Source organism: Salmo trutta, chromosome 28 (genome assembly GCF_901001165.1).
Source record: "Salmo trutta chromosome 28, fSalTru1.1, whole genome shotgun sequence".
Classification (NCBI taxonomy): Eukaryota; Metazoa; Chordata; class Actinopteri; order Salmoniformes; family Salmonidae; genus Salmo; species Salmo trutta.
This window is the reverse complement of record NC_042984.1, coordinates 16,311,110-16,335,887: the sequence shown is the minus strand read 5'-3', so window position 1 is coordinate 16,335,887 and position 24,778 is coordinate 16,311,110. Positions and strand designations below refer to the sequence as shown.

The following is a 24,778-nucleotide window of genomic DNA, read 5'->3' as shown; positions in this document are numbered from 1 at the left end:
CACAGACTAATCTCGGTTAAACCATAACTAAAGCCTTACGTAATTGGTTAGGTGCTCAATGAAGTTCTGGGTGTTAAAAGAAGTGATAGAACGAGGAGCGGAACCGTAACGAAGAGCTCCTCCCACTCTCTTTTCAAGTTACGGGCAAGTCTATGGGCCAAATGTCCCCTCCCCTTCCAAAATAAAAAAAAATCTAATACTTGCGAAATCGTGATTTATCCTGAGCACAGGAACTAATGCTGCTTGTTATCTCACGCATCCCGTTTTATCATGACAGATATATGGTACCATTTATGCTTACGTAGTCTGTCCATGAGTGATTAGTCACAGACTGAGGTCCCTCTTGGATTTTGATTCCAGAGAAATGCTATTGTTGTCAAGTCATATGCCAGCTCCACTACTGTGATTGAAAGTGCTTTGCTATTTTCTGCTCATATTCTTCTCTCCACAGGCATCCCTCAATACATCTCTCTGCAGTGAAGTTCATGGCGAGCTGTTTTTATTGACCATTTAGTAAATCAAGATTTTGATGAAAACCGTCCAACAATCACTTTTCTAAATCATTTTAAGTTAATTTCACTATACAAAAACTGAGGGAAAACTGCTTCCGGCAAGCACTCCATACATCTCTCTATTGCCAGGGCCATCTGGTTGTGCTCAGCAGTCTCCTTGATGAGATTAAAACCCCAGTCCCACAGTGGACTGAATTGAATTGCATAGCAAGCCACTGGCCCCAGGGGCGTTTGTAAACAAAGCCATCTCTTTAGAGCCTTATTGGACAAGCAATCTGGGGACCCATTCCTGCCTCTGGAAGACAACTGGTCCAGACAGAGATTAAGACAACCAGGAGAGGACTAAGATAGAGAAAGAGAGAGAAGGGGGGGTGGGGGTTTAAAGAAAGAGAGAGAGAAGAAAGTAAGGATAGAGAGAGATGTATATACTGTATATATACACTACCGGTCAAAAGTTTTATAACACCTACTCATTCAAGGTTTTTTCTTTATTTGTACTATTTTTTACATTGTAGAATAATAGTTTAGACATCAACACTATGAAATAAAACATATAAAATCATGATAAGTTAGCGCCGAAGAGGATGGATGACGTTTTACCAACTGTGCTATTTTGTTAGTTTTTCTGCGTTGTTTGTAACTTATTTTTGTAACTTATTTTGTATATAATGTTGCTGCTACCATCTCTTATGACCGAAAATAACTTCTGGGCATCAGAACAGCGATTACTCACCTCGAACTGGAAGAAGCTTTTTCCTTTAATGAGTCCGACAATAAGGATATACTGCTTTCCCCGGAACAGGCCCAAATCCCTGTCATTTGCGTGAAGAAAAGACGGAGGAAAAAGGGTCGCTGGTCGGGCTGCCTTCTGAGAATCCGTAGGCAAACGACTAAACTCCCACTGCCATCCGTTCTATTGGTTAACGTGCAATCATTGGAAAATAAAATGTATGACCTACGATTAAGATTATCCTACCAACGGGACATTAAAAACTGTAATATATTATGTTTCATCGAGTCGTGGCTGAACGACGACACAGATAATGTAGAGCTGGCGGGATTTTCCATGCACCGGCAGAACAGAGAAGCTACGTCTGGTAAGACGAGGGGTGGGGGTGTGTGTCTATTTGTCAATAACAGCTGGTGCGCGATGTCTAATATTAAAGAAGTCTTGCTCACCTGAGGTAGAGTACCTTATGATAAACTGTAGTCCACACTATCTACCAAGAGAGTTCTCATCTATATTATTTGTAGCCATCTATTTACCACCGCAGACCGATGCTGGCACTAAGACCGCACTCAACCAACTCTATAAGGCCATAAGCAAATAAGCAAATGCTCATCCAGAAGCGGCCCTCCTAGTGGCCGGGGACTTTAATGCAGACAAACTTAAATCATGTTTACCACATTTCTACCAGCATGTCACATGTGCAGCTAGAGGGAAAAAAAACTCTAGACCACCTTTACTCCACACACAGAGACGCGTACAAAGCTCTCTCCCACCCTCCATTTGGCAAATCTGACCATAATTCTATCCTCCTGATTCCTGCTTACAATCAAAAACTAAAGCAGGAAGTACCAGTGACTCGCTCAATATGGAAGTGGTCAGATGACGCAGATGCTATGCTACAGGACTGTTTTGCTAGCATAGACTGGAATATGTTCCGGGATTCATCCAATAGCGTTGAGGAGTATACCACCTCAGTCATCGGCTTCATCAATAAGTGCCTCAACGACATCATCCCCACAGTGACCGTACGTACATATCCCAACCAGAAGCCATGGATTACAGGCAACATCCGCATCGAGCTAAAGGCTAGAGCTGCCGCTTTCAAGGAGCGGGACACTAATCCGGACCCTTATAAGAAATCCCGCTATGCCCTCAGACGAAGGATGATGACTCAACTCCCGTGTGATCTGATTAACTGTCCACATATAAATAACAGGGTGAATTGTTTGCAGCGGATAGTCAATGATTTTCCCACTAGCACTGACTTTGCTGATGAATACTTTGTTGAGGGAAAATGTACATGATACGATTGTGATGTGTCATTGTCTCACTTAGCTATCCAGTCGCTCTGTATAAGAGCATCTGCTAAATGACTAAAACGTAAAATGTAACACTGGCCTATTCTGTGTATGTGATATTGTATTTGAAGAGGCGTGAGTAATGGTAGTCCCTGGCAGGCTGAATGGTGGGTGGTGTGTCCACAACAGTACAGTACCCACCACTGGGGTAGATGATGATCTCCACAGGGCAGTCGTAGGTGTACTTGTCAGCCAGTGTGATGACGACGCTGGTGGCTGAGCGGGCCAGGGGGTCTGCGTCGGCCCGGATGGCATGAGAGGGGCTTTCCACACCTGCACAAAGACACCTCTAAAGCATCTACAGTGTAGAATAAACAGTGGAATCACATGAAAATACTAGAAAAAGATATCCCAAAAACACTCAAATTAATCTTGTTTGTGTGAACAGAGGTAGCTTTGTACTCATAGAGGAAAGATGCCTATTGGTAATCCAAGTCACTGTTGGTCAGTGGAACATAAATTGTATTATAATACAAATAAACTGCAACGTGTAGATGGTTGTATGTTGTGTCTGACCTGCAAGGAGATATGGGGCTCTGATCTCCAGCTGGAAGCTAAACTCATAGTCAATGGAGTTGATGGCCTCTTCCTCCAGCAGCTGGGCCATGTACAGCTGGGGGGTGATAGGAGTCTGCTTATTTGGATCCAGGGCACAATTATGCCTGCTGTCCCTCCTGTACCAGAAAATACCACAATAGAAAATCCTAGTCATTTAATTCAAAGTCTTGTTGTCACATCTACTCCTGCTCCTCCCCTCCGGCTTCAACGTTGCCGGTTTACTAACCACTGGTCCTGGGAACCATCATTACGCCGACCTGGCATTCATCATTAAGCACACCTGGACTCCATTACCTCACTCATGACCTCCCCTTTATCTGACACTCCCTTAGGTTCTTTCCCCAGGCATTATTGTTTCTGTTGTTCATGTCTAGACACTACTCCTATGTTGTATCGTTCCATGTTTGTTATATTAAACTTACCACCTGCACCTGCTTCTCGACTCCCAGCATCTACGTTACACTTGTCCACCAATCGGCTATCTCTCTGTCTGTGTTATTATATATTTTTTTAAATTTAACCTTTATTTAACTAGGCAAGTCAGTTAAGAACATTCTTATTTACAATGACGGCCTACACCGGCCAAACCCGGACGACGCTGGGCCAATTGTGCGCCGCCCTATGGGACTCCCAATCACGGCCGGTTGTGATGCAGCCTGGATTTGAACCAGGGTGTCTGTAGTGACGCCTCGAGCACTGAGATGCAGTGCCTTAGACCGCTGCGCCACTCGGGAACCCAACATTTGAAATAATTGATGTCTGATGCAGGCATGCTGTGAATAACTTAACCTCCAAGTTACCAGTTAAAGTTAAAGTTTCCTTTAAAGATCAAAATGTGACCATAGAGTTTTAATTTGGACAAGACAGCATTGACATTCAGCTGTGGCACAGTGGGGACATTCAGTTGTGGTTATGATGATGACACTCTGTCACGGTATTCTTACACTCTGTTGTGGAAGTTTGGGGAGAGTCCCTGCTCCTCGTTGATGGTCCTCTGGACCCTGGGGGTGCACACGGTGGGTGAGGTGACCCGGATACCCCCGTTGGGCAGGGTGGGCAGCTCAGAGGAGGTGCTGACCAACACATTGACTGTCTCCAGAGGGGGGATGACCCCCAGGTTCACCACCAACACTGTCCTCTCCAAGTCCTCATCCAGCACAATATGTCCTGGAATACCATAGCAGAACAACTCACATAAATAGTAATGTTTTGTATTTTTCTGAGAAATATTATCCTTATTGATTGGACTAGGAATCAAGATAGTTGGACCCAAAACCACTAGCCTGGTCTCTGTTTGTGCTGTCTTTCCATCTCCTATTGTCATTGTCACACGAATGACCATAGGAGTTGGCAAGACAGTGCAAACAGATCTGGGACCAAACTACACAACGACTGACCACAGCACTTCACACGAGACCCATCCTTACCACTGCCACTCTGAAGGGCACCATTAGTTGTAGTGCAGCAATCAAAGTAACAGTCATCAATCTTGGACTTGTCTTTGATTTGCACGGTTATTATCTGGTTGGAGATCATAGCTTCAAATCCCACCACAGTAGAGCATTCTTCCAGCGGGTAAATGAAGACACCTACATCAAATACAGTTAACATTAACCAGAGACAAACAGGCAATTAAGTAAAAACTAACTAAAAGTAATGATTGATATTGAGAAGCACTGTAGAAGCTCTGGAGACAAGAGACAAGGGAAGGAAATTCAAAATCATAATTCTAAACACACTTGTATAAGGCCCCCAGAGAATGTTCATGATAACTTTTATATTTGTAATAACAAATGAGGTTCTCACCCTCAATAGGATTGTCCTCGAAGTTATTGTAGGTCATGGATGCTGTCAGGGCCAGGGTGTAACCTCTGACACAGGAAGTGATCTCGCAGACACTGAGAGGCAGAGCATTCTGACTCCCCTTGTTGATCAGGCCTGGCATGGTGAGTTTCTTTTCATTGCCAATCATAGACAGAGGGTAAAAAACATAATGTTCAGAATCTTTTTTAATAACTTGTACAATAATTCAACAAACAAGCAAACATCAGTATAAGTCTAGCTCTGATATCCTTACCCTTGCATTGTTGTCCAGCAATAACATCAAAGACAACAGTAAGGACCTTTTTAGTGCCTTTGAAATAGAATCATGTCTTTTGCTGTCCAGAATTCTGATCAGCAAAAACATTACATCCCTGCAGAGCAGGCCCAGACAATAAAACCTCAGGAGAATTCAAACTATCAGTTCAGTCATTGCATGCTTAGACTATGCTTAGACTACAAAGGCGATTGGTGAAAATGAAAACAAAACATTAGAGATTTTTTTAATGTAGTATGGTTGGGGGCCTCTGATCTACTGTACATGCAAGGCAAAGGCAGCAAGTGAAGACATATACATTTTTCAAGGTTATATTCAGGACACAACCTTTCAAATTCCCACTATAGAAAAAGCATGACTCATCCATCAACAGATGATCAACACCAAAGGTGCACTGGTCTGGTAGAATATTGCATGAATGAGGGTGCGAGATGAGATTGGGCTGTGAGAAATGGCCAATGCTCATGGCCGACCTGTATTTTCATGCAAATGTCATCCTACAGTGCATTCGTAAAGTATTCAGACCCCTTGACCTTTTCCACATTGTGTTACATTACAGCCTTGTTCTAAAATTGGTAAGATCGTTTTTTCCCCTCATCAATCTACACACAATAACCCATAATGACAAAGCAAAAATAGGTTTTCAGACATTTTTGCACATGTATATATATAAAAAAAAATGTAATATCACATTTACATAAGTATTCAGACCCTTTACTCATTACTTTGTTAAAGCACATTTGGCAGCAATTACAGCCTTGAGTCCTCATTGGGTATGACGCTACAAGCTTGGCATACCTATATTTGGGGAGTTTCTCCCATTCCTCTCTGCAGATCCTCTTAAGCTCTGTCCGGTTGGATGGGGAGCGTTGCTGCACAGCTATTTTCAGGTCTCTTCTAGAGATGTTCGATCGGGTTCAAGTCTGGGCTCTGGCTGGGCCACTCAAAGACAGAGACTTGTCCTGAAGCCACTCCTGTAGGAAGGTGAACCTTCGCCCCCAGTCTGAGGTCCTGAGCACTTTGTAGCAAGTTTTCATCAAGCATCTCTCTGTACTTTGCTCCGTTCATTTTTGCCTTGATCCTGACTAATCTCCCAGTCCCTGACGCTGAAAAACATCCCCATAGCATGATGCTGCCACCATCATGTTTCACCGTAGGGATGGTGCCAGGTTTCCTCCAGACGTGACGCTACGCATTCAGGCAAAAAAGTTCTCATGGTCTATGAGTCTTTAGGTGCCTTTTGGCAAACTCCAAGTGAGCTGTCATGTGCCTTTTACTGAGAAGTGGCTTCCATCCGGCCTTGGTCACCTCACTGACCAAGGCCCTTCTCCCCCGATTGCTCAGTTTGGCCGGATGGCCAGCTCTAGAAAGAGTCTTGGTGGTTCCAAACGAAGGATGGTGGCCACTGTGTTCTTGGGGACCTTCAATGCTGCAGAAATGTTTTGTATCCTTCCCCAGATCTGTGCCTCGACACAATCCTGTCTCGGAGCTCTACGGAAAATTCCTTCAACCTCATGGCTTGGTTTTTACTCTGACATGCACTGTCAACTGTTGGACCTTATATAGACAGGTGTGTGCCTTTCCAAATCATGTACAATCAATTTAATTTACCACAGGTGGACTCCAATGACGTTGTAGAAACATCTCAATGGAAACATGGATCAATGGAAACAGGATGCACTTATATTTTTTAAATCTAAAAACCTGTTTTTGTTTTGTCATTATGGGGTATTGTGTGTAGATTGCTAAGAAAAATATAATATTTAATCGATTGTAGAATAAGGCTGTAATTTGATTTGATTTGATGTAACTTAACAAAATGTGGGAAAAGTCAAGGGGTCTGAATACTTTCCGAAGGCACTGTATATGGCAACCCAGACTTTTTTATGTTGTGGTGTCCTGGATTTCTGTTGTGTTCAGAGAGCCTGAGCCTCTAACACAGCCTTTATGCGTGGTGTTGTGACGAAAGCAAATTTCCATAGAGACTGAGCCGTTGCCTGCCTGCTGATGATACTGGCCAGTGTCTCTCCAAACTAATATGCCAGTATTAGTGGCTGTAAGACTACATACAGTACAATACTTAGACAGAGTGAAAAACTCTAAACTGCTCCTTCAGCCAAATAGTATTTTTGTGAATTATCTACATGATGGATCTCAAAATCATTGGTCTTACTGACTCCCTGCCTGGACACGATGACTGTCTGCTGTCATAATGCATCCACAATTTACAGGATCCATAATTCATTTAAGAAATATATTTTAAGTGTGCCGCCTCCTTATACTAATTAATCAAAAGGAGGTTTTGGCTGGCCCGGCACAGGATTGTCATTTAGTGAAAAGGTATAGGCCAGACAGATGCACCCACAGTGCTCACTGCGCACACCTGCTCTGCAATCAGTGTCAACAGTGCCACCATGTGTCCTAAGGGACACAAGATGGGAACAAGCAGAGATGCAGATGCAGTGTCTTGTTCCTCTAAAACGCAACATCTCTCACATCACAATGCCATTATTCTTCCCTTATTCTAAAAACAAATTGAACAGCATAACTGGACTGTAAACTGTTTTAGCTGTGACAATACAGAAATGCATTGTGCAATCAGATTATTCAGCCCATATTGATTAATAACCTATAATTAATAACCGTGATTATTAACCTAAATCCACTTTAAAAAATAATATAATATAATATATCCAAAAATGAGAAGAGGAACAAAAATGTTGGGGCAAAATCATTAAATGTTCACAATTAAGTTGATTGATATTATGCCCTTTTCAATAATGGCAAAATCCTAAAGGTAATCCATTAGTGTTTCTCTCTTAATGGGAGTTTCTTTTTTCAGTCTGATAGGCTGTGATAATGAGTGTGTCCAAGTGACAGACCCCATGAGACCCTCTCCTTATCTTATGAATTGTCTTGAGCTCTTCAGAAAGGCTCATCCAAACAGCCTAATATCATCCATATAGTCACCATCCATTCAGCACAGTCATGATAACACCACAATAACATCAGCTTTCCAAGGAAACAGGTCAGAAATAACCATCTGTTGATAATACAGAATGGTTTGTATTGCTATTGCTGGATTTCAATGCTGGCTGATATAATTGCAAACATATCAATGCCAATATACAATAGACATGCACAATATTCAGCAACAACTACTGAAATACTGAAGTCTTACCTTTCATTTGTGTAAACTGGGGGTGAGATGATGATTTCTGTCTTTTGGGTACCCACTTTTCATGAAATATGTCCTTTTCGCTTCTATTTCTTTTCCATCCCTTTTTCCTTTCCTCTAGAGTATGTGGCAAATGCCAGCTATCAGAGGTGGGGAGAGAAACTATTAATTCAATGTCTCTGGCTTTTCACAGAGGAACTAAACAAAAACAGAGAAGGACAGTGGACACTAGGCAGCAATATATTCAGCACAGCAACATGTGGTTATACAAAGTATCTCAGCTCAGTCTCTCCCCCCTCCCTGTGGCTGGAGTTAGAGGTTTTCGGTGAGAGAAAGGATGAGAGAGAGAGAGAGAGAGAGAGAGACAGAGCGAGAGAGCGAGAAACCTGTGCAACAGATTAGCATTCCGCCCTCCCCTTCCCCTACTACCCCTCCCCTCTGCATTCATAGCATCAGCACCACCCACTCTGCTTCTTCCCTGCAATCGATGACGAGAGACCCCATTCATGCATTCTTTTTGATAGCTGGGGGATCAGACTAAATTAAATGCAACGCCAGGCGTGGAGAACAAGAAATTGTGGGAGGGTGAACATAAAGCTCGTCTCGCCTCGATCCAGGCATCAGCCTTCCCCCTCACCAGTTCAGTGCTCTGTCTCTGCTTTATTGCAAAGCCTATAATGTTTAGATTCTAATGTGGGTGATATGATTTTGGCTGTCTGCGTTGTGGCCACTGTTAATCTGATCCACCTGTTTTTTGGGGGGGTTTTCACTGAGGACGTAACCATGACAATCGATGTAGACCTGTAATGGCATCTTAAAGGACATTTGTGAGGGTGAGTTGGTGTGGGTGGGGTTTATTGGCTGAAGCTGCATCGCTCCACAATTAAACAATCCGGCCTCCGGCCTCATCTCCCCCTCTCTCTTTATGTGGACTGACAGGTCTCTACCTGGCTGGGTCACTCATCAGGACCGCCATCTCTTCTCCTACTCAGATTTTCTGGGACCAGATGACAAATCAAAAAGAAAAAAACAAATTAGCTAGAAATTACACATCCTTTATAGCTGTAATAAGTGGACGATTAATAAACAAAACAATAGCCAAACCTGTTTATCTGATAACAGATTGTATTATTGTAATGGAGCCTGTAGTATTGCACATTTTCAACGAAGGCCAACATAAACTAATGGGGTAAACAAAGTTGATGGGAACTCAGAATTCCACTTCCGAGTTCCCATCAGAAAGAGTGCAGCTAGGTGCGCGGCAGCAGCATCCCTTTCGACGCCCAGCTTCATTTCATAGTTTGTTGTGTAGCTGAAAATTGGTGTAAAATAATATACATTAAACGTGAACAATGGCTACTGACTCCTGGGCTCTGGCTGTCGATAAACAGGAATCTACGACTGACTCTGTAAGTTTGTTCCGCAAATGTTTCGCTAGCTCATTAGCTAGCTGAATTCCCAACCATGCATGACGAAAAGCATCAGACTTTATGCTGCTACCTAGCAAGCTTGCTAGCGCAGCCAACTGTAGCAGAGGCAATTTGTGGCTGAACTGTCAAAGGTTAGCTAGCTAACCATGTGCTGATGGTGACACCTAGAATGACTGTAGCGGTGTTTGTTATGCCTTTGAAGTTGTTGGCATAATTTGACACTTCAGTGCAGACACACGTGCTTGCCAATATTTGATGAGGGAAAACGTAGATATTTGCGTACTAACAACATGTTTCTTTCTCTTACAAGTTCGGCTCCTTGGTGATAAGATCTCCACCTCGAGGTGGAGGTGATGCTGCACCTAGAAAGGCAAAAGGTAAAATCACTGTGGTGTCAATAATAAAACTTTGCACGTGATATCCATGTGTTATTGTTTATGACCTTTTTGTGATAAAATGGGGTGATGAGTTTTTGTTGTTCCTTCAGGTACTACAAAACAAGTGGAGAATGGCACCGAAGGGGAAGAAAAAGGTGTGTGATTTCCCAGGGTTTATTTTAATCTCCCCATAATCATGTCTCCATTCAATTACTACAACAGGCCATTCACCTGTCACTCTTGCCTTGTAGAGGACAAAGCAGCCCAGTCGTTGTTGAATAAGATGATCCACACCAGCCTTGTGAACACAACCAATCAAGTAGAGGTTCTTCAGAGGGATCCGAACTCTCCTCTTTACTCGGTCAAGACATTTGAAGAGCTGAGACTGTACGTCATCTCGTGTTCAAATTCATCATTGCTTACTAATTTACAAATGTGAATAGGCCTACCACACATAAAACCAACACTATAAAGTGTATTTTAACCTGAGTTAGGATCTACATCACTTTTTTGCAGTATCGTGTGGTGTTCAACATGTTTGGTTGGCCTTTTTTATATGTGGTCTTTTAAATGTTCTTCCATCTCAGGAAAGATGAGCTGCTAAGAGGAGTGTATGACATGGGTTTCAACAGACCCTCTAAGATCCAGGAGAATGCCCTGCCCATGATGCTGGCAGAGCCGTGAGTACCCATTTCATTTAGCTCAATGCTCCTTGTGATTAAGCTCAATAAGAGGAAATAGCCGAGATATTCTGAAGATTTGAAGGGGTTGTGTGTTCTGATATTAAACATTTCATTTTAACCTTCAGTCAGATGTAGTCAAACTAGTTATTAACCATTATCACGTTTATGTATACAGTAATATAGTTGTTTGATTGGACTTTGATGTGAAATTAATGGAATCTACATGATCTACCTTTTAGTCCCCCGTTCTCTCTTCAGCGTGTATTATCCCTCTGGTTCCAGACCTCAGAACCTGATTGCCCAATCACAGTCCGGCACAGGTAAAACAGCTGCCTTTGCACTGGCCATGCTCAGCCATGTTGACCCAGCTAACAAATGGACTCAGGTGAGTTGACATCTCCATCTTCAGCACTGATATATACTGGAGCCATTCGCATTACTCAGGCTATGGTCTTGAACTGTGGGGCTAGACCTCTGATACAGGTACTCAGAGGTCAGGTAATCAGCAAGTTCAGAAATAATTTTTATGGGTTTGTTTGTTTTATTAAGAGCGACTGCAGATCAGGGTAGCAGGTAAAAGGAAAGTGCCTTAGTATAGAACACTTCCATCACAGTGTGTTGCTTTTTTAGTTTGTTGATTTTATAGATAAAAGCCTCATATTACTGAAACTCCTTATTTTGCCCCCTCAGTGTCTTTGCATTGCCCCAACATACGAGCTAGCTTTGCAGACTGGTAAAGTCATTGAACAGATGGGGAAATTCTATCCTGAGGTCAAATTGGCATATGCCATTCGTGGCAATAAATGTAAGTGTCAAAACATTCATGCTTTTTATTCTGAATACAGTCTGTAATGTTATGGTGCATAATTTCACTGGGGAAATTGTAATCAATGCCGGTGCTCTCACACAAATGTCATGGCGGGAGCATAACATTCAATGAAGCGAATGCCACATCATAAGTTGTATTATAAAGTGGATGTTCTGTAAAAGATGCTAATGAGAATCATAATTAACTGTCCTATATGTCTCTGGGTGCTGAGCAGTGGACCGAGAGACAAAGCTTCAGGAGCAAATTGTCATCGGGACACCTGGCACGGTCCTAGACTGGTGCTCCAAACTGAAGATCATCGACCCCAAGAAGATCAGCGTCTTCGTCCTGGACGAGGCTGACGTCATGATTGCCACACAAGGTCACCAGGACCAGAGCATCCGGATCCAAAGGTGAGTTTTCTCATAAATTGAAAGTTGTAAATGTACAGTACTCTCATCTAGCATAACCTAAGTTCTACAAGACAAGCTCGTCTTGCAGGCCAGTAATTACATGAGTGTTGCTATTAAGTATTGCTCCCGAGTGGCGCAGTAGTCTAAGGCACTGCATCTCAGGGCTAGAGGCGTCACTACAAACCCTGGTTTAATTCCAGGCTGTATCACAACCGGCCTTGATTAGGAGTCCCATAGGGCGGCGCACAATTGGCCCAGCGCGTTAGGGTTTGGTCGGGGTAGCCCGTCACTGTAAATAAGAATTTCTTCTTAACTGACTTGCCTAGTTAAATAAAATAAAACATTAACCTCTTGAATGATAGGGCAACATTTTTATTTCTGCATAAATAGACATATGCAAATATATTCTTTCATGAGATGTCCATAAACAATAACTGGTAATGTTGCATAGTTTTAGAAAGTTTGGGAACTTACCTTTCTGGTAAAAATAGTTACAAATTGTTGAGGTGTACTCACTTTTGAGGACACAACCTCAAGTACATAGTACAAATATTAGGAAAATATGAAAAATCTATTTTTTTCTATTCAACAAAAGTGGGGCAATAGGGCTTGAAATGATACTTTCTAAATAAAGTACTTTGTAAACAACTTACTATAGATTTCACCTTATAATTGTCATATAAATATGATCATACTTAGTGACAGTACAATATTGGCACTATTTTACATAACTGAATAGAATTCTAAACGTCCACTGAGCGGCACATAGACACCATTCAGATGTGTGCAGACTCGTTACAACTTCAGCTTGTCTGTGACCTATAGAAAGTGGTCTTGTCATAGAATTTAGACATGATTTGGGTTTTTTTTTCATGTTGACAGCTCAATCCGGCTGAGAATATCACAGCGAGATAGAAGTTTTATTGTATCCGCTAGTCTCCCACTTCATATGTGCTATTGCAAGCATAGTTGTGAGTTTCACAGGCACAGGAAATTGTTCCATTGCCTGGATAGGCCAGAAAATGTGACGTGTCACTCCCTATAAATGTAGGGTCTGAAACCTGACTCTTCAAGTCATCTGTATGAGAGTGGTAGCAGAGAGCAGACCAGTCGGAACCGGTTCAGAACCACTCAAAGTCCGCCATATAGGGGACTTAACATCTTTGTTTACAAACACCTGTAAAAGGGCTCTTAAAGACATCGTAGTCACCAACGTTCCAGAGCATGTATTTTTTAAACGTCCTGCTTTGGCTGGATGTGTCAATGTGTAGTTCATACATACTTAGCGTCCCACATACCCCAGAGAGGTTAACGTCCCACCTGCGGGACACACTTTTCAACAGCCAGTAAAATAGCAGGGCGCCAAATTCAAAACAACAAAAATCTCATAATTCCAATTTCTCAAACATACAACTATTATATCCCATTTTAAAGATACACTTCTCGTTAATCCAACCACATTGTCCGATTTCAAAAAGGCTTTACGGCGAAAGCATAACATTAGATTGTTAGAACAGCGCCTAGACAAGAAAAACCACACAGCCATTTTCCAAGCAAGGAGAGGCGTCACAACCATAAATACAGCTAAAATTAATCACTAACCTTTGATGATCTTCATCAGATGGCACTCAGGACTTCATGTTACACAATACATGTATGTTTTGCTCGATAAAGTTCATATTTATATAAAAAAAAAACATTTTACATTGGCGTGTAATGTTCAGAAATGTTTTGCCTCCCAAAACCTCCGGTGAATGAGCACATCAATTTACAGAAATACTCATCATAAACTAAACGTTGATAAAATATTCAACTGTTATTCAAAGAATTATAGATACACTTCTCCTTAATGCAACCGCTGTGTCAGATTTCAAAAAAGCTTTACGGCGAAAGCAAACTTTGCAATAATCTGAGTACAGCGCTCAGATATCAAAACAAGCCATACAGATACCTGCCATTTTAGAGTCAACAGAAATGACAAAAAATACATTATAAATATTCACTTACCTTTGATCTTCATCGGAATGCACTCCCAGTTACAGAATAAATGTTTGTTTTGTTTGATAAAGTTCATCTTTATGTCCAAATACCTCCATTTTGTTTGCGCGTTCAGTCGAGTAATCCACTGTGCTCGCGCAGTGAGTTCAGACCAAAAGTCAAAAAAGTTATAGTACAGTTCATAGAAACATGTCAAACGATGTATAGAATCAATCTTTAGGATGTTTTTATCATAAATCTTCCATAATATTCCAACCGGACGATTCCTTTGTCTTCAGAAATTGAAAGGAACACACCTAACTCTCACGGGAGCGCGCGAGATTGAGCTCATGTCATTTTCTCAGTCATCTGACTCCATATGCTCTTATTCTCTCCCCATTCACAGTAGAAGCATGAAACAACGTTCTAAAGACTGTTGACATCTAGTGGAAGCCTTAGGAAGTGCAAAATGACACCATTGACACTGTATGAGATAGGCAATCACTTAAACTATAAACCTCAGATTTCCACACTTCCTGGTTGTATTTTTTTCTCAGGTTTTTGCATGCCATATGAGTTCTGTTATACTCAGACATCATTCAAACAGTTTTAGAAACTTCAGAGTGTTTTCTATCCAAATCTACTACTAATATGCATACCCTACCTTCTGGGCCTGAGTAGCAGGCAGTTTACTACGGGCACGCTTTTCATCCAGATGTCAAAATACTGCCCCCTACCCCGATGAAGTTACTCTATAAGCAGAAATACTGTCTTACTCAATTAGCTGCAAAATCCCTAGTTTGAAAGAGACTGTTTTTCTGGAAGCTGTACTGCACCATTTTTCCAACATTTTGCCCCACGTCGGCCAGCCCCCTAGCAATTAAAGTTCAACCAAAAAGCTTCAGCCCCTCGCCATTTGAGTGACAGCTAGGAAGATGCACACACAGTAGAACGAGAGGGAGAGCAATGACGTGGTGCACATACTGTATCTGCACATGTGTGACCTAGTAAACAATTTTCGGGGACCACTTTTATCTTGTAAGCACTACTTTCAGAACTACTGTCTGAAAAGTATACAAACGTACTGGAGCATCGGCTTCCGGTGACGCAACTTAGGAAATGTCTGCCTAGTTTTCATACTGCACATTGGTTGGGTATTTCCCCCCCTAAATTCAAGTATTTACTCTGAGCATTGTAATAACTTACGCAAAATGGAAAAGCTACAACAGCCCGTAACAAGACAGCAGAAGATATAATCGTCGATGAACCCGAGATGGCTAATGCTAGCGCAAATAAGATAGCAGCAGCAAAATAACCCTCATTTCGTGAGGCGATAAAGGAGGAATTGTGCGAGGTGCTCACAGGCTTACGAAAGGAACTTCCAGAAGATGTAAGAAAATAACTAAATGAGTTCAAGAAGGACATTAACCAGAAACTTGAAGAAAACAAAGGAACTTCACAGCATATCTACAAGAATGGGGGACGCAGAACAGCGCATTGGGGAAACGGACACATGGAACTCCACAGTCAAGGAAATACTTGAAGTCACTGAAAAGCCAACACGCACTACAGGCAAAAGTGACAGAACTCGAAGGTTTCTCACGTCGAAACATTAGACTTTATAACGTAGTAGAGGGCGCAGAAAAAGACTATGCCCAAATTCGTGGAGGGTCTATTCAAAGACATTCTTGAAGACGACACTGACCTGGGAATCGAGAGAGCACACCGAGCTCTGGCCCCAAAAAACCCCAGCGGCGCCCCACCAAGATCCATAGTAGTATGGTTCCTAAAATTCTCAGTCAGAGAAAGTCTTACATGCAACCTGGAAAAAGCCTGTTAACTTCCAAGGCCAACGAGTGTTCTTTGATCATGACTATGCGGGAGAGATACTGAAAAGAAGGAAAGAATACACCCCCATTAAGAAAGCACTTAAAGAGAAGGGTATTCGCTTCCAAACACCATTCCCGGCAAAAATGTGGGTATTTCTGGAAAATGGCCCGGTTACATACGAGCATGCAGACGAGGCGGTTGAGGACCTGAAGTCGAGGGGCATTCCAGTGGAGTATACCGCCAGGAGAAAGGCGACATCCCCGGCGGAAAGACTCGAGCAGGCTCTCCCATGGATCGTTGTCGACAAGCAGAGTCATGGAGAAAGAGGGAAACCACCTCGGCGAGAGGACGTTCACATCCGAGAGAGACTCAGGCATTTCCAACGGGAAGATGGAAGACACTGAATCGGATTTAACAGAATGAATAGTTACCGTGAGCTGTTAAGACGTTGGGTTGTTACGGTTGACATTGCAATAGGTAAAATATCTCCCCTATTTTCCCCCCAATGCTGAACAAGGGTGAGTAGCCAAAGTGTTCTTTATAAACACACTAAGTAGCGTCACGTTAATAACATATATATTAACTAAGTATACTGCTCAAAAAAATAAAGGGAACACTTAAACAACACACTGTACCTCCAAGTCAATCACACTTCTGTGAAATCAAACTGTCCACTTAGGAAACAACACTGATTGACAATACATTTCACATGCTGTTGTGCAAATTGAATAGACAACAGGTGGAAATTATAGGCAATTTGCAAGACACCCCCAATAAAGGAGTGGTTCTGCAGGTGGTAACCACAGACCACTTCTCAGTTCCTATGCTTCCTGGCTGATGTTTTGGTCACTTTTGAATGCTGGCGGTGCTTTCACTCTAGTGGTAGCATGAGACTGAGTCTACAACCCACACAAGTGGCTCAGGTAGTGCAGCTCATCTAGGATGGCACATCAATGCGAGCTGTGGCAAGAAGGTTTCCTGTGTCTGTCAGCGTAGTGTCCAGAGCATGGAGGCGCTACCAGGAGATAGGCCAGTACATCAGGAGACATGGAGGAGGCCGTAGGAGGGCAACAACCCAGCAGCAGGACCGCTACCTCCGCCTTTGTGCAAGGAGGAGCAGGAGGAGCACTGCCAGAGCCCTGCAAAATGACCTCCAGCAGGCCACAAATGTGCATGTGTCTGCTCAAACGGTCAGAAACAGACACCATGAGGGTGGTATGAGGGCCCGACGTCCACAGGTGGGGGTTGTGCTTACAGCCCAACACCGTGCAGGACATTTGGCATTTGCCAGAGAACACCAAGATTGGCAAATTCGCCACTGGCGCCCTGTGCTCTTCACAGATGAAAGCAGGTTCACATTGAGGAAGTGACAGACGTGACAGAGTGTGGAGACGCCGTGGAGAACGTTCTGCTGCCTGCAACATCCTCCAGCATGACCGGTTTGGCGGTGGGTCAGTCATGGTGTGGGGTGGCATTTCTTTGGGGGGCCGCACAGCCCTCCATGTGCTCGCCAGAGGTAGCCTGACTGCCATTAGGTACCGAGATGAGATCCTCAGACCCCTTGTGAGACCATATGCTGGTGCGGTTGGCCCTGGGTTCCTCCTAATGCAAGACAATGCTAGACCTCATGTGGCTGGAGTGTGTCAGCAGTTCCTGCAAGAGGAAGGCATTGATGCTATGGACTGGCCCACCCGTTCCCCAGACCTGAATCCAATTGAGCACATCTGGGACATCATGTCTCGCTCCATCCAGCAACGCCACGTTGCACCACAGACTGTCCAGGAGTTGGCGGATGCTTTAGTCCAGGTCTGGGAGGAGATCCCTCAGGAGACCATCCGCCACCTCATCAGGAGCATGCCCAGGCGTTGTAGGGAGGTCATACAGGCACGTGGAGGCAACACACACTACTGAGCCTCATTTTGACTTGTTTTAAGGACATTACGTCAAAGTTGGATCAGCCTGTAGTGTGGTTTTCCACTTTAATTTTGAGTGTGACTCCAAATCCAGACCTCCATGGGTTGATAAATTGGATTTCCATTGATTATTTTTGTGATTTTGTTGTCAGCACATTCAACTATGTAAAGAAAAAAGTATTTAATAAGATTATTTCATTCATTCAGATCTAGGATGTGTTATTTTAGTGTTCCCTTTTATTTTTTTGAGCAGTGTATTAATGACACATTGACAACGGGGTGACAGAAGGACATATCAAGAGGTTTCATGATATGCACGCACAACCGATATAGTTTTCACTTGTAATTAACCGATGTGTATAAGCGACAAAATAGGCACCCTTTCATATCTGAGCAAGGGGCCCCTCCTGCGGACAGGCTCATCCCCTCAAACCCCAGAGGGAAGAGACAGTCCTCTGACATGGGAGTACAAATACCAAAGTATTTTCCCACTTTGGTTTACTTTATTATCGTTCTTGATTTTTTTGTTCATTTTTAGTCTCATGATAAGCAGGCAGATATGGTGCACAGGTCTTTTTATTTATATCGATGCATCATCGGGAATTTATGGTCATAAGTCTCAATATAAACGGACTGGGGAGTGCCATCAAGAGAAGTACGGTAATAGCAAAGATGAAACGGGAGAGAGTTGACATACTATTCTGGCAGGAAACTCACTTATCCACACCTGAACACGAGAAACTCAAGAAAATGGGATATAGGAATACTTTTTTTTCTTCTTACAAAATGGGTAGAAGGGGTGTTGCAATATTGATCCCAAATTCAGTTAATTTTGAGTTTGTCAGAAATAAAAGACAAGGCGGGTAGATTTATACTTGTTAAATGTAAACTAGATAACAAGGAAGTTACATTATTTAATGTATACGCACCCCCAGGGAGGGACATGGTCTTCTACAGGAAGGTGTTTGATTTAATTGCCACAGAAACCTCTGGCACTCTTATGTGGAGGGGATTTTAACACAATTTTAAACTCAAAATTGGACAGCACAAATCAAAATAGGAAAATAAGTCTAGTTGCTAAAAAGATCAATAGGATATTGCAGGATCTAGGACTGCTCGATGTATGGTGTGACACCCACAAGACCGATAAGGAATATACTTTTTACTCAGCCCGCTACACTGAATACTCCAGGTTAGACTACTTTTTCATGTACAGTGCAGATAGACACAGGCTTAAGGATTCTAGGATCGGGCAGAGCGACTTATCAGATCATAATGGAGTTTACCTTACTCTACACCTTGATCGCAAACCAAGAAATACTCTATGGAGACTTAATACAAGCATGCTGAATGATCCAGCATTCAAGGAATCAATAAAGACAGAATTGAACATCTATCTGGAGAATAACGATAACGGGGAAGTATCTCCTGCTACATTGTGGGATGCAGCTAAGGCGGTTATTAGAGGAAAGATCATAGCCACATCATCTCTCAAGAAAAAGATTAAAGCACAGAAACTGCTGAAATTACAGGAAACAATAAGAGAAGGAGTAAAGAAAAAGCTCAGGTTCCTGAAACGACAATATAATGAAGCAGGCTCAAAGGCAACCAAATTATTAGCATGGAGACTCAGGAAACAACAAGCACAGAATACCATTTTCAAAATAAAAGACCCCAAAACAAAGAAGATCACATGCAAATTAGATGAAATACAGAATGCATTTGAATCATATTACACATCTGTACAAGCAACCAGAGAATAGAGCATTTTTTTAACTCACTTGATCTCCCCTCAATTGGGACAGAGCAAAATGATAGACTAACTTTAGAAATATCCACCGAAGAAATTAATAAAGCAATATCTCAACTAAAAGTAAACAAGTCTCCAGGCACTGATGGCTTCCCTTCAGAATGGTTCAAGACCTTCAGAGAAAAACTAACACCTCTACTTAAGGCCTGTTTTAACTGAACTCTGCGGGAGGGGGGTCTCCCACCGTCATGGAGAGAGGCCATCATATCTGTAATCCCAAAAGAGGGTAAAGATAAGAAGGAATGCAGTTCATATAGACCTATCGCAATTCTTAACACGGATTATAAACTATAAGCATCAATAATAGCCAAAAGAATGGCGAACATAATCCCAGAATTGATTGACGGAGATCAAACTGGTTTCATACAAAATAGGCAGACACAGGACAATATAAGGAGAACACTACATGTCATGGACCACATTACTCAAAATAAGACAAGTGCAATATTAATCAGTCTAGATGCAGAAAAAGCATTTGATTCAGTGGGATGGGATTATCTATTCCAAGTTATGGAAAGATTTGGTTTCAACAAAGTGATACAGTGCATCAAAACACTGTATTCATGTCCGACCGCTAGAATAAAGATAAATGGACATTTGTCACGAACGATAGAATTAGAGAGAGGGGCAAGACAAGGCTGTAATCTTTCACCTACGCGCTTCTCCTTGTACCCCGAACAATTAGCACAGGCAATAAGACAGGACCCAACCTTAGAGGGAATAAGAGGCAGTGAACATAAGGTATGCATGTATGCTGATGACGTTCTGTTATTCCTTAAAGACCTAGGCTCAAGTGTACCTAGATTGTATGTTTGAAACAATCAAAATTAACATCCTGCCGAGGTTACTGTATTTGTTCCAATCACTGCCCATAGAAATCCCACCTAAACAGTTTAGGGAATGGGATAAACGGATAAAAAGGTTTATTTGGAACAGTAAGAGATCAAGAATTAGATATACAACATTACAATTACCAAAAAACTGTGGGGGTATGGCCTTACCAAACCTAAAAGAGTATTATGTGTCAGTGCAATTCAGAATACAAATCCAAATGGAAAGACATTGAGACTACTTTGACAGAGACACCCATACAGTCAGATTTGCAAAATAAGGACATGGTAATAGAAATATACAGTAGACAAAATCAGTGGATTAATTTCTCTCTGAAGACATGGTTTAGGGTAGTTAAGCAAAATAATTTAGACAGAGATCAAACTGCTGAGTTGGCCCGCATACGACCCCAGCTTCATCCCTGCAACTCAGGACAGCAGATTTAAACAATGGATGCAGAAAGGCATCACATCATTCAGTACAATTATAAGGAATGGGGACCTAGATAACTTCCAGGACCTAAGTAAAAAACATGGCTTGGATAAACAAGATTTTTACAGATACCTACAAGTTCAACACTTTCTTAAGGGAGATAAAAGTGACTGACCCTTGAGCACCTCCAAAATTAATCCACGTATTCACTAACGCATACAATTTGGGGCTTAACAAAAAACTATTTCAAATCTCTACTTGGGTATTCAATCCTCAAAGAAATATTCTACAAACTATATTAAAAAGAAATGGGAGGAGGAACTTAACATGTAAATAACTGATGAAACATGGTTGAACATATTAGAGACTCAACAAAGCACCGCCAACTCAAGGTCATGGAGAGAATTCTGTTGGAAGAATGTTGTACGTTTCTTCATAACACCTAAACTGAAATCAAAACAGACTGGCTCCCTACATCCATGTTGGAGAGAATGCGGCCTATCGAGGGTGGATCACTCTCATATCTTTTGGACTTGCCCCCCAATCGAAACTTACTGGGGAGAAATAAGATCTAACATTGGGGATTTGTAATGGGTTTTAATAATGGGATTTGACATAGAACAAACATTCATTTCTTTGTGCTTTTGTGAAATACCTGATCACTTAAACAACAGAGAAAAGTACCTCTTGAAAGTCCTACTGGCAGCCAGTAAAAAGGCTGTCACCAGGAAATGGCTACAAAAGACCCTCCCACAGTGGCACAATGGATAGACATTGTAAAAGAAATACACCACATGGAGCGTATGACCTTTGCTTTAAGAACACGAGGAGAGAGGTCAGGAATACTGGGAAAAATGGGTTTCGTACTTGAAAAAGGTCTAATTCAAAGATGTCAATGTAACTAATATGATGAAGGTATGACGTGCACTAACTGCCAGATCTTTTTTGTTGTTCTTTTATTTTTCTTTATTTGTACTTTTTGTGTTCCCACAATAAAATCAAAGTATAAAAATAAAAATCTCTTTAATGACCACTGATGGTGATTAGTTACCTTAGCTTCTTCAGCTGGTTATCTTGAGGACTTTTCCTGTTATGTCTTTTTCTGATGCTAATAAACTGTTCTTAGCTAACTAAATGATGATGGCTAATACTAAGCATCTATTCATTATCCACCTGGAGAAACTCTGACTTTTCCCTCCCCCACCCCACGCAGAATGTTACCAAATGAATGTCAGATGCTGCTGTTTTCAGCCACGTTTGAGGACTCAGTCTGGAAGTTTGCCGAGAGAGTTGTGCCAGACCCCAACATCATCAAGCTGAAACGTGAAGAGGAGACTCTGGACACCATCAAGCAGTATTACGTGCTCTGCAATGATAAGGACGAGAAGTTCACAGCCCTTTGTAATATCTACGGAGCCATCACCATCGCCCAGGCTATGATCTTCTGTCACGTGAGTCTGTCCTCCTTCTCAACGTATCATAGGAATTACATTTCTGGGGGATTTGGGTTATGGTACATAAACTAGCCTAATAAAGTAAAGAAATAAAGGTGTTTGTATGGTACATAAAGTAACAGAAATAATCAATGGTCTTTGCCTTTGTAGACCCGAAGGACAGCTGGCTGGCTGTCTGCTGAGCTGACCAAAGAGGGCCATGTGGTGGCACTGCTGAGTGGGGAGATGACTGTTGAGCAGAGAGCGGCCATCATTGAACGCTTCAGGGAGGGCAAAGAGAAAGTCCTAGTGACCACCAATGTATGCTCCAGAGGTGAATATCAAGAAAATGTAAAGCAAGATAAATGTAACCAATTGTATTTATGTAGGAAGATGAGTGTTTCGCATTGACATTGAACATTTTAGATTATAACATGCTTTTCGCTTTCAATAGGCATTGATGTTGAGCAAGTTTCCGTGGTGATCAACTTTGACCTGCCCATGGACAAAGACGGAAACGCTGACAACGAGACATACCTTCACCGGATTGGCCGCACAGGACGTTTCGGCAAGAGGGGGCTTGCCGTCAATATGATTGACAGCAAACAGAGCATGAACATTCTCAACCAAATCGAGGAGCATTTCAGTACGTTTCTGTCTCTAGACCAATTAATTACAACATTGTACATATTGATCTATATAAGTGTTCTCATTAGTAACCTAACCTTTCGTCTCGTTTTTTTCCCCACAGATAAGAAGATAAACAAACTTGACAGTGACGATCTGGATGAAATCGAGAAAATCAGCAACTGAAGTGGATGCTATCCTTTATAAATCATAATTGAATGCATCTAATATTTATGCAGGTGGGACTGTTGCCTCACATTAATATTACTACACAGATCATACACGTAAGGTTAGCTAGCGAACCAGCCAGCTAACGTTCACTAGCTAGCTAACAGTAAACTTTAACTTGAAATGAAACAACTTTCTGACAAAATTAGAAATAATTATCTGAAAATGGAACTAGCTAGACTCTCTTACCCATTTACATGGATGGACGCTTCTCCCCTCTGTCACGGATGCCATGGTTGCCTTAGTTTGAAGATGTAATCCGGAGACAGGTGTTTTACACAACACAACCTTCTGTGTATTCTCGTTTCGACCCTATCTGCATATTTGCAATCATACGCCAGAATTTTCTCCATCTCCTTTGCAATCATACTCTAGTTCTACTGATTTCAAAACTCGACCCTACAGAAAGTGGAAAGCAACTCTTATGCAGTTCTACTACGAGATAGCTATCAAAAAAAGCTGCGTTAGAAAGGATTACCTACACATACTGACCAGCTCATGTTATAGACAGAAGCGGGCTACATGGCAGACCAATCCGAACTCATCTCTTTGCATGTCCAGCCCATCCGTTATCTCAGCCAATCATGGCTAGCGGGAAGGTTCCTGCATTTTTCTGTGGCTAAACTAACTAGGCTCGTAATTTAACAATATTATTTGTATTTACAGATGGCATACAAGTTTTATCAAGGCACATGAAAGTTCACATGTTCCAGAAGGCATTTCTGACCCCCAAAAAATGCATTTTGATAATAAAAACAAAAGTTTACATTCAAATGGCTCTCCTGTGAAGTGGGGACCCGCGACATACATACGCCTAGTTTCCTGAAATGAGTCACATTTGTGGTTTTGGACTTAAGTCACTTTAAGGATTTATTTGAATGTTTACATGAAATGACAGTATATGTTAGCCATGCCTTAATAATATGCAACACATTTAGATTTCATATATTCTGCTCTTTGAGACTATTCGGATTACAGTTGGTTTTCATTTGCTATAATTTTTATTGAGTGGTTACACTAAACTAATATTTTGCACTCTTGATCGGGTGCTCTCCTCAGAGGAATGCATAGGTGTACGCATTGGCCATATGGTTGTTTGCAGCATTATACAGTATATTGAATAAAACGGAACACTTTGCAAAAGTTAGACTAATGGGGGGAAGTTTGCTGTGCTGATTTGTGTGATTTTGAAGTTGAGCAAATGAGAAGTACTGTACTAACTAAACTGGAGAAATGTCCATTCCTTATTAATGAGAAGGCAACTCATGATCAATCTAGTCTAGACTAACAATCCTTGAGAGATTTACAGTATTTCAATATTGCAACACTAAATACATTCTTGATAGTTTGGATACACGGGTGTTTCACAGTAATCCTAAGATTCCATTGTAATATTACTATGCGTATTAGAGCGGTTGCACCATCTTGTATTTTAAGTTTTCCCAATAGGGCTCTGTAAAACTCTGATGGAAGGTTGTTTCGGTGAACAAAACTTGTTTCCAGTCACATTCAATTGGTTTGAAACGAACATGAAGATTTGAGTCAGAATTGG

General features: G+C 41.8%; 2 protein-coding genes across 7 annotated transcripts in view; one reads left to right on the top strand and one right to left on the bottom strand.

The window, feature by feature from the left end:
- vwa5b1 (von Willebrand factor A domain containing 5B1) overlaps nucleotides 1-9,395 on the bottom strand; it is a 57,320-nt gene extending 47,925 nt beyond the window's left edge. The window contains exons 1-7 of one of the 2 annotated variants that reach the window (XM_029718850.1): nucleotides 9,382-9,395; nucleotides 8,438-8,551; nucleotides 4,965-5,112; nucleotides 4,586-4,747; nucleotides 4,103-4,325; nucleotides 3,117-3,274; nucleotides 2,742-2,873 (exon numbers count right to left, since the gene is read on the bottom strand). In XM_029718850.1, coding sequence (XP_029574710.1) covers nucleotides 2,742-2,873; nucleotides 3,117-3,274; nucleotides 4,103-4,325; nucleotides 4,586-4,747; nucleotides 4,965-5,103 — 814 coding nt within the window. In that variant the 5' untranslated portion in view covers nucleotides 5,104-5,112; nucleotides 8,438-8,551; nucleotides 9,382-9,395. Of the gene's footprint in view, nucleotides 1-2,741; nucleotides 2,874-3,116; nucleotides 3,275-4,102; nucleotides 4,326-4,585; nucleotides 4,748-4,964; nucleotides 5,113-8,437; nucleotides 8,722-9,381 lie in introns of those variants that run through there. The other variant, XM_029718849.1, reaches the window with a different exon arrangement.
- Nucleotides 9,150-23,351, top strand: LOC115165622 (ATP-dependent RNA helicase DDX19B-like). 5 transcript variants are annotated; one of them, XM_029718854.1, is made up of 12 exons: nucleotides 9,150-9,267; nucleotides 10,175-10,241; nucleotides 10,352-10,396; nucleotides 10,493-10,628; nucleotides 10,829-10,921; nucleotides 11,183-11,309; nucleotides 11,615-11,729; nucleotides 11,968-12,145; nucleotides 22,152-22,389; nucleotides 22,543-22,705; nucleotides 22,826-23,017; nucleotides 23,123-23,350. In XM_029718854.1, the coding sequence occupies exons 4-12, from the start codon at nucleotides 10,525-10,527 to the stop codon at nucleotides 23,182-23,184; spliced, it is 1,272 nt and encodes a 423-aa protein (XP_029574714.1). In that variant the 5' UTR covers nucleotides 9,150-9,267; nucleotides 10,175-10,241; nucleotides 10,352-10,396; nucleotides 10,493-10,524; the 3' UTR covers nucleotides 23,185-23,350. The 5 variants fall into 5 exon arrangements, with proteins under 5 accessions (XP_029574714.1, XP_029574712.1, XP_029574711.1 ...); XM_029718852.1 differs by lacking the exon at nucleotides 9,150-9,267 and adding an exon at nucleotides 9,600-9,843 and having other exon boundaries at nucleotides 10,175-10,223; nucleotides 10,349-10,396; nucleotides 23,123-23,351; XM_029718851.1 differs by lacking the exon at nucleotides 9,150-9,267 and adding an exon at nucleotides 9,602-9,843 and having other exon boundaries at nucleotides 23,123-23,351.
- Nucleotides 23,352-24,778: the final 1,427 nt, after the last annotated feature.